At 31.6% G+C, this 15,048-nt stretch overlaps 1 protein-coding gene across 1 annotated transcript in view; it reads right to left on the bottom strand.

Moving 5' to 3' along the window:
• LOC148276983 (uncharacterized) overlaps positions 1 to 7,979 on the bottom strand; it is a gene marked incomplete at its 5' end in the record, with an annotated part of 48,974 nt that extends 40,995 nt beyond the window's left edge. Inside the window, one exon of the mRNA XM_088233487.1 lies at positions 7,840 to 7,979. Coding sequence (XP_088089613.1) covers positions 7,840 to 7,979 — 140 coding nt within the window. The remainder of the gene's footprint in view (positions 1 to 7,839) is intronic.
• Between the last annotated feature and the right edge of the window lie 7,069 nt (positions 7,980 to 15,048).

Genomic DNA, 15,048 nt, shown 5'->3' with positions numbered 1-15,048 from the left:
CTTACTATTTTGCAAATCCAATATATTGTATTATTTTTTATAGTATTTTTTATTTTTTATATTTTCGCCAACGAACTGTATTTATTTACGAGGAAAACAAAAAACAAACCGACACGAGCGTTTACTTAAAGATTACGCACGCGTTGACTTTTAAGAATGTTCATAATTGTTCATTGTGATCGCTCAAATGCTTAGCATGTTTTTAAGCACGTCGATAGTTATTATTTGTGATTTAGCTACATATCTATAAAGAACCCGGCTGTGTGGAAGGCGAGAGTTCTCATTTTGCTAAATCTTCCCCTCCGAGGGAATTTATAAACTGTGAATAATTGTTTACCTCGGTAGACGTATATTACTTGTATTACTATAAAATTGAAGCTGCGCGTATTTATAATAAAAGACGAATAATTATAATTAGTTATTATTATTTTATTTAGAATAGGAGAAGAACAGTGTTTCATCAGGACAACGCCAGGCCGCACACATCTTTGATGACGCGCCAGAAGCTCCGGGAGCTCGGGTGGGAAGTTCTTATGCATCCACCCTATAGTTCGGACCTGACACCAAGTGACTATTATCTGTTCCTGTCTATTGCCAACGCGCTTGGGGGTACAAATTAGGCCTTAACGGAGGCCCGTGAAAATTGGTTGTCCGAGTTTTTTGCCAATAGGGAAAAGGGCTTCTATGAGAAAGGCATTATAAAGTTGAATTCCCGTTGACAATAAGTTATTGAACAGAACGGCGCATATTTGACTTAAATCGGATGACTGCAACACTTTTTATAATGCATTGAAATACAGCGAAAAATACGAAATTACTTTTTCCCCAATCTATTATGAAAATTAAAAAATGGACATGTAAGTACGTTTTTAAAAATTTTCCAGTTGCCAACTAGTGTTATAGCTATGGTAACGAGTTACAAAAGAATAATTAACTTAAACATATGTTTTATTTGTGAATGCAGTTAACTGGTAGAATTCCATGTTAAAATTTGATAAGGTATCCAAAATAAAATGTTATTATTGGATTAAATTCTGCTGTTTAACGAAACGCTTTAAATTATACACTCTTGTATATATTTTAAAGATAAAAGTGGAATTAAATCCAATAATAGTATTTTATTTCTGATACGTTACCTAGTGTAATGGTCAGCGCGTTTGCCTACAGTGCAAGAGGTCTTGGGTTTGATTCCCGACATGGTTGATATAAAATATTTATTTAAAATGGTGTTCTCACACTAGAATATTTAACGGACTCGTATCTGAAGCGTAAGACTAATAATCTTATGTACATGAAACAAAAATCATCAAGATACGCTGCGATCGGTGTACTCATGCAAAGACCCATGTACCATTAGGTGCGGAAAGGGAATGATGATAATGATGATATATCGTGATTTGATATCTCTTTTTTTCTAATTGTCGAGGACTACGCAATTTTTGCTTTACTTTGAAATATGTATCTAGTATCGTCATCGTAAAAAACCTGATATTCTGATCTTCCAAAACAGATTCAAACCGCAATTCCAACACAAGTTGGCAAATTACAAAACATAATGACCCATAAACCGACTAATAAAATAAACAGTTTGTAAAACGCAATAAAACATATCTACACTTTTTTTCTTGTCGAATAACAAACGTAATCCGCAAAAAGACAAAATATTTTGACAGAACTAGTTCGAAATGTATGGGTGACTATTCATAATAATAATTATTAATATTAATCTGTGGGGCGCCTAAATGTGGCGGTCGGTGTTGCCCGCGTTAAAAATGAGAATTCCTGAAATATTTCCCTCGATAACAAATGAGAAAACGCGCCGCGGCGCTAGGCTGTTTATTTGTTTTTCTCTTTTGATCCCAGTCGATTTATAGCGGTAAGTAGTTTGATTTTTCGTTAGGATTATAAGTTTTGAAGGCGACCGTTGAAAGCGACTTATCACATTTACCTAAAGAGCGATTTCTATAGAAATGACTCGATTATAAAGCCGTATCTACACGAAACTGACATTTAAGGGATTTGGATTCCCAAGTTTTACATAATGAAGAACGAGAAATTGAAATAAGATCATTTTATTGTACTCCGAAGTTTCTGAAAAATGTATGAGAAAATTAGTAAAAAGGATTTTTTACTCAAATTAATTACTTTAAACGACGTCACTTGTTCTCCGAAATCAACCAGTATTTTGATATATTTCCGGTTACCGCGTAGCCAACCCATCAATCAGATCAACTCACCTTATAGAACTTGAGATTTAAGCGACACAGACCGAGTAATTGCAAAATGACAAAAATTAAAAAAGTCATAGCGCAGAAACCACGATACATAAAACAATTTTTTTATAAGTTTGATAATCTATTAAAAAATATTTAAAAAAGCCACTGAATTTCCTCATTTCGTGTTTTTTTTTTTTTATAATTAATTATAATAATAGGCACGTGTTAGATTTTTTTTTTTAAGAATAACAAATTACTAGTAAGACTAACGTAGACGAACACAAAACACAAAAACATGACTGAGCTAGTAATCCTTCATAATTTACTGTCCATGCGAGTTACAAAAGCATTTTTTTTAATGAAGGAAAAACTTAAATAAAATACAAACTAATAGATAAAAACTCTAAAATATAAACAAAATAAAGGTAAAAGACTTTGAAAACGCTTAGTGAGTTAGGATATCAATGCTTCTCGCTGTGGCTTTGAATAACTTGTTTTATGAGTGTTTAGACAGTATTTTGATAAAAAGCAAGGAAATCATACAATTCTGTCATTTTGAAACGTGGTTTTTATAAAAAAAACGCCATTAAACCGCCCGTTTCTGTGATGTTATGATAATTAAGTAATATCTAACTACTACGAATATTACCACGATTTTTTAAAGATTCTTCAAGTAAACCTTTACACACAAGGAAAAAATATATGTCGCATATTTAGGTATATTAGATAATTTTAAATGAAATATTTTGTCCATCCGGATGTCCAAAAATAGCAAATATCAAGTACCAAGGTACTGTCTTAGGACACAAATATATCAAACATTCATTTGAAAGAAAGAGACGTAATCTTATTAGGTTACTAAGCAAGACACAAATATAATTTTTATGATTTGAGAAGAGACGGATTAACTGAGGGTTATCTAAGGCAGTGCTCCGCAACCTTTTCTCACCTACGACACACCAAAATTATTCCTAGAATGACGCGGCACACCAAAAGCTAAGATATATAGGTATTAAATTGATACAAAATTTTACAATAATTTTTAGTTTTTTATTTGAAAGGTATACATACATATAACCATAACATATTTTTTTTAGGAAATTTTAAAATTTTACCGCAGTTTTGGAACGTTTCCAGGGGAGAAATTTTCAAAACTCAGTCAAACCAATTAAAAAATAGCTATAAAACCAGTTAAAAATAGAAGCTAACTAAACTAATGTCTGCGCTTGTTTCAATGAACACAAAAGTTTTATATTTGGCTCGATTTTTGACAGCGCAACCCGAAGTTCTTGGTCAAGACCTTTTAAGCATGACCGCTTATTATTTTTGATTAATACAAGCGTTGAAAAACTTTGCTCACATAAATATGTTGTCGAAAATGGAAGTAGTGTTAAGATTGTTTTGTCGGAAATGCGAGGATATTCAGACGAGTATACGTGAACTGAGCCGCTCAGTGTTGCCACCTTGTCATTTACATTTAAAATCTACAGAAAATCCCGTCAGATTCCGTCAAAACTTACTTGTATTTCCGCTAGATGTCCCGCCAGATTTCATCACTCAACATAAACCACATTATATTATACTATAATAATTATTATTATTCTATACTAAAATGTCAAAATACATTGAATTTGACCGCGGCACACATATATCCAGCTCACGGCACACCAGTGTGCCACGGCACACCGGTTGCGGAGCACTGATCTAAGGTAACCTAAGGTTACCACACAGGGACTCAAGGGAGGTTTCACATGCAGTATGTTAAATGTAAAAAAAAAAACTAAATAAATATAAGATAAAATAATAATTTTTAAATATTTATGAAAAAGAATATAATTAAAAAAATTGCGTAACTAAACTATAATTCCTTTTCACCGGCACATTAAGCATCTTAAAATTTAGATTTAACTTAGATTCATTGGTACTCATAAAAAGATGAATTATTTAAGTTTAACTTGTTGCAATGATTAAAATATATTGATTGATTTGGTGTTTATTTTGTAGAACTCCATATTTAAACTTATAATTATAAATCAAACACTGATTTGAGTCTACTGAACACTTTATTTTATTTTTACAAATATAAACATATAAAAATAAAAACTTCGTGACAATTGTTTCGCCTTATTAGGGCATTTTCAAACGAATGTGAAGATTATTTGGATTGAATGTCCTTATATAGTTATATAATTCAAGGTACTTAAGTAGAAAATAAAAATAATCTTATTCAGAACACATAAGATCCTTTAAAAATAAAAAACAAGATTCTCAATTTGCCAATCACTTAATTGAAAATAATCATAAAATTCATATCTCAAATAAACCAATCCCATTACACGTTGAAAGCAAAGGGCGTAAACTTAATATACTTGAACAATTAGAAATTAATAAATATCTAAATAATCCTTATTTTAAAATAATAAATGAACAAACCAACCTAATATCTTCACCACTATTAAACATATTTAAATAGACTGTTATTCTTCACTTTGTTCCTTTTTGTACACGCTTATATGACGCGTAGTTAATAGATGAGTCATGTTACGATTGCATTAATATATATTGATAAGAAATTCTTAAAAATAGAAATATTGTATGATAATACATTTATGTTTATATAAATTCCCTCATAATATTTCAATCATGTTTTAAAATTAAAATGAACAGCAACCTGTTATAGTATTTTTGATATTTTTTTCGACAGCAATTATCTAAATTTACAAAACTATAAGGCTTCATTAATTACCTCACAATACATACTTGTATGTCAATAAATACTTACTTTGTTATATTTTCCCCGAAATTCAAATATAAATACCTAAATTCCCCATTATCTATTAAACACTTAGCCTCACCCTTAACCATTAGTTTTTCCCTCAATTGCGATTAATGTACATGCTATAGTTCATAAGATTATTTAAATTTTCTACTTAAGTACCTTGAATTATATAACTATATAAGGACATTCAATCCAAATAATCTTCACATTCGTTTGAAAATGCCCTAATAAGGCGAAACAATTGTCACGAAGTTTTTATTTTTATATGTTTATATTTGTAAAAATAAAATAAAGTGTTCAGTAGACTCAAATCAGTGTTTGATTTATAATTATAAGATTAAAATATATAATATATCGTTGGTGTTTAGTAGAAAAGGCGAATTAACCAATTTTTACCGGATAAGCATTTTTAACTCGGGTTTTTAATTTTTATTTTTAATCGGGTTGTGGTCCTGTGGCTAGTGTCTCGGACTCACGGACCAAAGTTCTGTGGATCGAATCCCACTCTACCCCAACTTGATTCCATTTTCTAATAGTGAGTTTATTTGTAACTCGTTGAAAATGGCCCTCAAAATGAAATATTGGGGTAAATCATAAGAACGCCAATATTTCTTTTATATAAAAAAAAAACTTTCCGATTATTCTTTGAGCTACTGTATGCAAATATGTTCATTTTCACGAGTTGATAGTTTAGGCATATTACTTGCCTTTGAATATTTAAAAAAGATGTATATATTGTAATATGTGGAAGGAGATCGCATTTCAACCGCGTTCACCCGACTTTCATCCTTCCTCTGCTAGTTCCATGTTCACTTCTATACATAAGTGTTGGGACTAAAACTCCGTTGTGCACTGCCAGTTAAACTTCGATTGACATATTTTTATTAGCAATTACTGTGCTTAGTGCGCCGTTCATTTTGTTGTCCGCATTCATTTAATAAATGTACTCAAATCTAGCAATTGCAAAGCATTGCAGAGTTCAGCTCGTTTAAAATAAAAACCTTTTTGTTTTATCTAAGAGGAAATGGTTTTTGGAGCTTAGAGTAGGTACTTTATTCACTCACAGCGAAGAAATAAATTTTATAGCCAGGAAAAAATCTTCCTAGCAACCAGTTTCAATTTCGATCGGAGTTTGAAAGTGTTCCCGCCAGCACGGGTGCGCGTGAACGGAGGAATTTGATTGGACACATTCCCAGAAGATCCGATAATAGACAGCCACAGCACCACCGCTGACAATACACTACAAGGTGTATCTTGGTGTATCTCGCTAACTAACCGCTACAACATTCTATTTGCGGCGCAAACTTAATGTCAAAACCAACTCATTCTTTTTCTGAATTGATAAAAGTGGTCGGGCGGAGGCCAGTCCCTCTTGGAAAGCATTGTAGCGTCCATTCGATCTGATGTTGGACAAGGCGCTCAGATTTCGTTTTTTTTCCTAAAAATAATTGTAGAGTGAACTAATGACGTATATTTAAAAGGATATGTCTTAATGTCAAAACCAACTCATTTTTTTCTGAATTGATAAAAGTGGTCGGGCGGAGGCCAGTCCCTCCTGAAAAGCATTGTAGCGTTCATTCGATCTGATGTTGGACAAGACGCTCAGATTTGGTTTTTTCCCTAAAAATAATTGTAAAGTGGACTAATCACGTATATTTAAATGGATACGTTACAAATGCGTAATATATAAAATTACTTAAAATTAATACAACTTTCGGTCAAAGAGGATTGGCCTACTACTCGGTTGAAGTGTACAATCTACTTCCATTGTTCATAAGGATAATAAGTAAGTACTCTCAATATAAAATTGCTATTAAGAAATGGATAGTAGAGGTGGGTTGCGCACGGATCGATGAGTGGCCAAATGGGTAAAAAAATGTTTTCTAATTATGAAAGTTTGTCTGCAAGTTTACAAAAATTTATTATGTTTTTTATAATTATTTTAGTTAATATTGCTTATTTTGTTTATGATATAATTAGGTTAATTATATTGATTACGTTTTTATTTTCTTATTATGTTAACTATGTTAAATAACTAATTTAAGGCATGTTTAAGGAAACATTATTCTGCATAAAAAAAATAATTCAAAATTGTAAAAGTATAAATTAATGAATAAATAAATATAGCATTTCAATTTGTGAATATTTTTTTTTATCCTCTAACGGACATTTGTCACGATCAGAAGCGAAAAATGTCGTCGTATGTGATTTTAAATTTACCAAATGTTATTATATATTTGTATATAATCACTTACCGACTTTTCTATGTCTACCGGTTTTGAGACGTACCCGTCTATTCGTCAGGTGACCAAAACTAACACGACATGTATTTTAATAAGCACATGCACTGATTAGGAAAAACGTGCACTGATTAGATTGTGAAAATATTTTATGCTGTTTGAGAAATACTCGTAGTTGAAAAAAGAGAGGGGATGGAAGGAGGAGCTTGAGTGTAATAGGTTTAGGGTGACCATTATAATGGACATCGTATAACGGGCTATATTGAAAGGTTGTTTGATTATTGGGAGACATAGAAAAGTCGGTAAGTTGTTATATACAAATATTTAATAACATTTAGTAAAATGTTTGACCACAAAGTTTTCTTTGTCTTGCCTGAAAATTTGTTTTTTTTAAAACATACTGTACTTTCATAGTCATCATCATTCCCTTCCGCACCTAATGGTGTATAGGACGCTGTGTTAGTACATCAATCGTAGTTTATTTTGAACATTTTTGTTACACGAAGTTAACTTGAACGTCCGCTTTGTACTATTCTCAAGGAGTTTTGGGAAAAAACTCATTTAAGGCCCACACAAAACTGAAAAGATTAAGTTATATATTTACCTCGTCTCCTACCCGGTCCAGAAGAGAGGAGAAGCTACTCCGGGAGCCTCGAGCACTCTCCCTTCTCAGGGCACCGTCTCTTCTGGAGGCGTCAGCGCACTGGGATAGAGGGATCCCAAACACCAGGCCTCCTGCACTATCTGAAAACAATTATTTAATTCTCAATATGGAACGAAAAAAAATCATTTAGGGGAAGATTACGAAACGTTATAGGTATAGAAAGTAGTATTCTTATATATTAAACAACAATATGTCCACACATAAATTACTCTTCTTCCATTCTTTTTTATGTAATGAAGAAGAAATTAAAAAAATACAAATTCTTAAAAATAAGGCGATGAGGATTATACTAAAAAGAAATATCTATTCTAATGTAGAAATAATGCATAAAGAAATTGGCTTGCTCACAGTAAAGCAACAAATTAAATATAATGTGGCAATTTTTATACATAAAATAATTAAGGGGACGAATAAAATAAAAACAATAATAAAATTTGACCAACAATGTCATACATATGAAACAAGGGATAAAAAAAGATAAGATTACCAATGAGAAGAAAAACGGAATCTCAAAACTCATTGTACAAGGGATTGAAGCTGTACAATGAGCCACCTGAAGAAATGGAGGAAATATAAAAAATCGAAATATTTAAAATTAATTTGAAAAAATATGTTATTGAGAAATTTTGATAAAAAAATTGTAATATTATTAAAAGTTTGTATTAGTTCTTAAGATGTTATGAACTAAAAAGCATAAATAAATAAATGAAACCATTATACAGATATTATGAAATTAACATTGACAAATAATGGAGAGACGATAGAGACTGTAATCCGGTTGTATAAAGGCGAGTTGTAAATGAATAAATTTACATCTAAATTTGTTGCAACAGAGAGGAAAAACATTTTTGAGAAGGTTTTCCCCCCCATGATAAAGGCTTCAGCTCTTTTACTTCACAAAAGTCAACAGATAGAAGAGTTGAGGCAACGTGGATGTTCGAACATAGGCAGAGTGGTGAATATTACACAATGTGTAAAGTGGCCACTTAAACCAGCCAATGACAAGTCAAAAGCCCCGTAAATGCCTAGACTTCCATATTACATTCTCAAAAATGTATTCCCTCTAATGCAACAAATTTAGATCTAAATAACTCCCTAGGGAGGAAATCCAGCCTGTCTGCAAACATTTTGACATACACATAACGTTGAATAAATTTACGTATTACCCTTCTTTCACCCAGAAGTGCATAGGGCACTACAGTAGTAATCTAAATTAAGCGTAGTTTGATTATCTGTAACTTCAAATAAGAAGGTAATCAGTCTTATAAATGCGGTCAGACTTTTCATCATACAAACGTATTCTCTCCTGGAATTATCAACTCTTCCCTCTGTACAAATTTAGATCTTATTAATTCCCTAGGGAGGAAATCCAGCCTGTCTGCAAACATTTGGACATTTTTTTTTTTTTTAATATTTTTATTTAAGAAGGTAAACATGAACAGAAAATATAAAATGAAAAATAATTAAACCCATAAACAGCGAAACCGGATAATCAGCAGGTTTCTTACTTTTAGTTTACAAAGAAAAAAGTTAAAGAAATTGTATAAACATGGAGTATGTCTACCAAATCTGGAGTCCCTATTTTAAAAAAGATATGAAGTTGCTGGTTCAGGGCCGGTTGCATCAAAGTTGGTATAAATTTAGTTTAAAGTTAAATATTTAAACTTAGTTAAGGCTCAAAATCTGGTAACTGAAAAATTCCGTTGCATCAACATTATTTTAGTTAAGTTAAAGTTAAGAATGTTGCCACTGTAAAGGTTCAAGTTTCACCCTAAAAATTGTTAGGATTTTTGCGCAGGCACGTACTTGTTTATTTACATGTAGCAATACACGTGCCCTGCGACGCGTCTTTGGGCACAAACCTTTAAATTTCGTTCCGATTTTCAGTGTGTGCGAAAGGGCGAAGCAACACTGCGCATTCGGAGAAGAAAATAACAAATGGGACATCGTCCTTTTTGAACTAGATAAAAAATTAAAAGAGCAAAAGCTAAAACAAAATGAAGAACTTTTTACACTAGAAGTAGAGCAAAACGAGGACATTTTTCGGGCAACTATGGCAGCCTTAAATGCCCAGAAAGAATTAGCTGAGCTCAATTAAACTCTATTTAAAAATAAATAAACAGCATTTCAATACAGTCATGATTTAGGTTTATTTTACACTACGCCGCTGATGATCAAGTCCTGTGTTTTAAAAAATAATTAACAATTAAAAATTCAAATAATTATTAGATCTTTACTTTTTTGACATTCGAAATATTGCGATAAAGTCGGACTCTTCCCACAAAAAATGGCCCGTTCGTGGTTTGAACAGTTTTTTTTTCGGTTTAGAATATACTCGATGATAAATTCGTCATCGGAAGACGAAAAATCAGATAAAATTGACATTTTGTGCAACTTTTCACAAATCGATCAATAGATTTCCACACTCACGACGCTTTTTTGACAGATGGCAGATCGCATTTAACTTTAAACGGTCCCCTGGCGGCCGGTCAAATAAAAGTAACTTTTTTGTTAATATTTAGTGAACTTTTTTTTATGCAACGCATTTTGACATAAAATAAACTTTTATTTGACTTTAGCCCTGACTTTAACTTAACTTTTGTCGATGCAACCGGCCCTCAGAGAAGAGCAACTAAAATGGTAGTTTCTCTAAAAAATAAATGATGTGAGGGCCGCTTAAGGAAGCTCGGGTTTAGTTCACTGGAAAAGCGGAGGCAGCGTGGTGACTTGATTGAAACGTTCAAAATCTTAATTGAGCAATATAATGTACCCAAGTTGAAATCAATGTTCACTATGAATGAAAACCGCCATCTCAGAGGTCATTCATTGCAACTAAACACTGCCTTCTTCTCATCCAACCCCAGGAAGAACTTCCCGACAAACCGAGTTGTGGAGAAATGGAATGCCCTTTCCGAGAAAGTGATTGGTGCTAGTTCAGTTAATGTCCTCAAAATCGCTTCGCCTAGATGCACACATCAATTAATAATGTTTAATAACCATGTACACTTGATAAACACGCATCAGCTTAATAGCTGCAAGTATATTATTATTAATGATAATTATTATTATTATGAACTAAAAGCATACGTAAATAAAAATCAATATAAAGCCTTGTTTCATATTAGCCATTGAATTATTTTTTTTCTTAAAAGTTCAGTCAACATTTTTTTTTAAGATCTGCTTAGGAATCTTATTGAAATTTTTTTGAAAATGGGAAGTTCAGTGTCTTTTTTAATATTTTTATATTTGTTAATAGACTTTTTAACTAAGCCATTTTTTTTTACATATCGTATTATCAGCGCTATGATTTTTTTGAAGTTTTGTATTTCTGAAATAACTCCGCGTGTGACGTCAGAGGTTGTTCACTGTTAGTTCTCCCCATTGGTCCGTTTACGGTAAGCTAACCGGATATCCTTCACAGCTGTCACACCATTAGTTGGTTCATATGAACCAGTGACGTCAATCAAAGTAGTGCGTTCTTATTAAAATATTTTTTATTATTTTTTTGTACATTTTCGAGAAATTTTGCATAACAATTTTATGCTCTAATTTTTACCGCGCGTAACAAATCATTTTTTGTATACAATTTCCCGTAGGGCTGAAGTTCCTCATTGTATAAGAAAATGTTCTTCGGCCAAGCCTGTTTAAAAACCTCGGTACTGACAAGCCTTCACGTTGTGCTAGCCTTGTATTTTTGTTATTTGTCTTTTGTTTCTTTTAAATAAACATAAGTGATAAAACAGAGTATTGAAAAAATAAAGCACAATTTCATAGCAATGAAAAACATATTAATAGTAAAAATAGTAAACAAAAAAATTCCACAAACGCATAGCCTGTTCGTGGGTATACAAGAAAATGTTAATGAATTTTTGCTCCTATAATAAATAATGGACAGTTATAATATTTTTGTGTAACATAAGAAAGAAAAAATAAAATATTCTGTAAAATATAATATGGTATTTTTTTTGTAGTAATTAAAAAAGAAATAAAAAATATTTAAAAAAAAACACAAAAATATCCCTTAAAGGGCAACAAAATATATCACAGAAAAAAACAGTTTATATCTTTAGTTTGAATCCAGGATAGTGCATGTTTTTTAAAAAAGGAAAATTTTGTAAGTTTGGAATCAATGAAATATTATCAGTAAGAAAAGAATGTAAAATTTTTGGGCCTATAAAATATGCATGTCTTTGTGCGAGCCTCGTTTTACAATGTGATATTTCTAACACACGATTCCTTCTTTGACTTGATCTATTTGAATTACTTGTAAATAAATTTTGGTTCTTAAATATATATTTTAAACATGTGTAAATATGTATATATCTTTTCTGGTAGGTACTATCAAACCGATATCTAGATACAAATTTGAGCCATAGAATAGCATTTACGGACAGGCACCCTGCTTTTTAAAAAATGCTCAGAACATCGTAATATTTTTTATATGCCCTGTCTGATTAACACGACAGAGGAAAACTGTTTTGCGAGCTAGTTTGAAGGAAGTAGAAAAATGAAAGAAAATTCTAGAAAGATCATGTTACCACGTGACTAGAGCAAAAGATTCTCACATAAGAGTATGTAGGATGGCATAATTACATTAGTCACGAGAGTTGAATGTTTGCTATTTCTAAGTTTTAGCGTCAGAATACAGATTTTGTAGCGTCCTTCGGGTATTATATTACGATAACGCGCAGTAAAACTTATTCACAACAATTACAATAATTAACAAATTACAACAGGAAGAGAGAAAACTATGAACGTAGTCATGAAGAAAGCAGCCAGCCATAGAAAAGTAAATATGAGATTTGAGTATGTCCAAATGCTTGCAGACTGGCTGGATTTCCTCCCTAGGGAGTTATTCATATTTAAATTTATTTCAACAGAGAGGGAAAACATTTTTGAAAGTCAACAGATGGAAGAGTTGAGGAAATGTGGAAGTTCAAACATGAGCAGAATGGTGAAAGTTACACAGTGTGTAAAGTGGCCACTTAAATCAGCCAATGACAGGTCATAAGCCCTGTAAATGCCTAGACTTCCATATTCCCTTCTCAAAAATGTTTTCCCTCTCTGTTGAAATTAATTAAAAAACAAATATGAGATAATAACACTTTTATAAAAAGAGTGAATGATAAAATCTACACAACAGTTGGAATGTTTTTGACTTTGACAAATGATAAAAAATGAATACATTAGTTTTTTTAATATTACAAACAAGAATCTAATTATGTATTTAACCAGTTTTAATAATTTTTAAAGTACCGTAAGATTTTTCTAGTGTTGTGGGCGTTTTCTGCTAATAAAGAAATGCCGTTTTTGTGATTATTATTACCGTTTTCAGAAGGTAATTTTTACAGTTTATTTGTATAAAAGCGGTCTTATTGTTTTGAGCAAAACATAGAATTGACCTAACAGATGGAAGAATTGAAGAAATATGGATGTTCAAACATAGGCAAAATGGTGAATGTACACAGTGTGTAAAGTAGTCACTCAAACCAGCCATAGACAGGTCATAAGTTCCGTTAATGCCTAGACTTCTCCATCTCTGTTGTAATTTGTTAATCTTAATGACTCCTTAGGGGGTGAAATCTAGTCTTTTGTATAAAAATTTTTTGACAAACTCAAAATATTGCAATGAAACCAACTGGTCCGAGAAGAAGTTTAAAAATTGGAAAATGTTTTCAGGCGTTGCCTAGTATGTGAAATAATTCAACCAGAAACCAAAGTTCCCGTATACCAATGGAAAGTTACACCATCTTTTTTACGTTAATCCGAAAGATACTAAAAATAACAAAATCAGTTCAGTTTTGAGGTGCGGAAAACGGGACAACGCAACGTCGATTTTGCCTATTTTAGTTAGGCACCTTTTAAGGTATGATATGCAGCTGTCTTTTTCGCACAGTATCTGGGAGGTATCTACAAGACAGTGACAGAAAAACAATGTTCAAATACCTTTTTATCAAAATTCCCTTTCACCGCATTCCTCACAATTTATGTAATCCGAAGCACAAAAATAATAATGTGAAACTATGTATCTTATCTACCAGGGGCGAATCGTCAAAGTAAGCGATTATGCACAGCTTACCATTATATTTGACTTTAAATAATAATAAATTATAGTAACCATGTTTATGGGAAAAAAATTAAGTAATTGTCATTTATTATAAATCACCGTTTATATCTTTCTACAAAAAAATATCTATGAAGCGCGCCCAGCCCATTCTTACTGAACGATGAAACTAGCCGATTACCTCAGCTTATTCTTCCATACAAAAAAGTACACTGTATTCTTCGTCTTTAACCCAAGTCGGCTTTTTTAGTACTAAAACAAACTTGCAGATTACAAATGTTTTTAGAAGATTCTCTATTTGGAAACTAGTATTTCGAACATTTTTTCCGAAGGACTATTTTTCTTTGATGGGATACCGTTGACATATTATGTATCACATAGGACAAGTGGCGTTCCCAGTGGCCGTTTTAGGCATTATTCATTTTAAAAGAAATCGGCCAGTGCTCAAGTCTTGACAGTACTGTCAATGACAGATCATAATATAAATATCTGCGGAATGTCATTGTGGTATTTGTTAATAAACTTTTATGCAAGTATTGTATTAAAATAGTGTAGAATAAAACTACGTTTAATAATAATTGTTATTTGAGTTGATTTTCACAGAATTACAAAAAAATAGTCATTTATAATTACATTACTTACTTACATATTTTAACTAAATACAATAATTGATATCAAACTTTTGATTGTGTTTATTGAATATATAATACCCGAGTTTAGCAATATATAGGTTTATCTCGTTTTTATAAAAATTAATAGTCAAGCCGTAACCAGCTGTCAAAAATAAATATTTCAGTTACGTAACTAAGAAGGCAATTAATTAGGTATAAAAAAACATGATTAAATACTTAAATATAGAAAAATCATGAAGCAAAATGTCAGTATTATTTATCGACACATAAAAGTCGAGATAATTATCGCAAATTTGTATGTTAAATTACCAGTAAAAGTTGGCGCCTAATTTTATTGAACCGTAAAAATAGAATAATATTTTAAGTAAGTCACGATATTATTTATATAAAAATGTAGCCGTTATATTTAAAGTTTTTATTAGAAAGTTCACTGGCTTTAATATTTTTTTTAGA

The sequence above is a fragment of the Micrasema longulum genome, unplaced genomic scaffold (genome assembly GCF_059751315.1).
Source record: "Micrasema longulum isolate JH-2025_06_02 unplaced genomic scaffold, ASM5975131v1 h1tg001112l, whole genome shotgun sequence".
Lineage (NCBI taxonomy): Eukaryota > Metazoa > Arthropoda > Insecta > Trichoptera > Brachycentridae > Micrasema > Micrasema longulum.
Note: the sequence above shows the minus strand (reverse complement) of the source record. Positions and strands in the feature narration are given on the sequence as shown.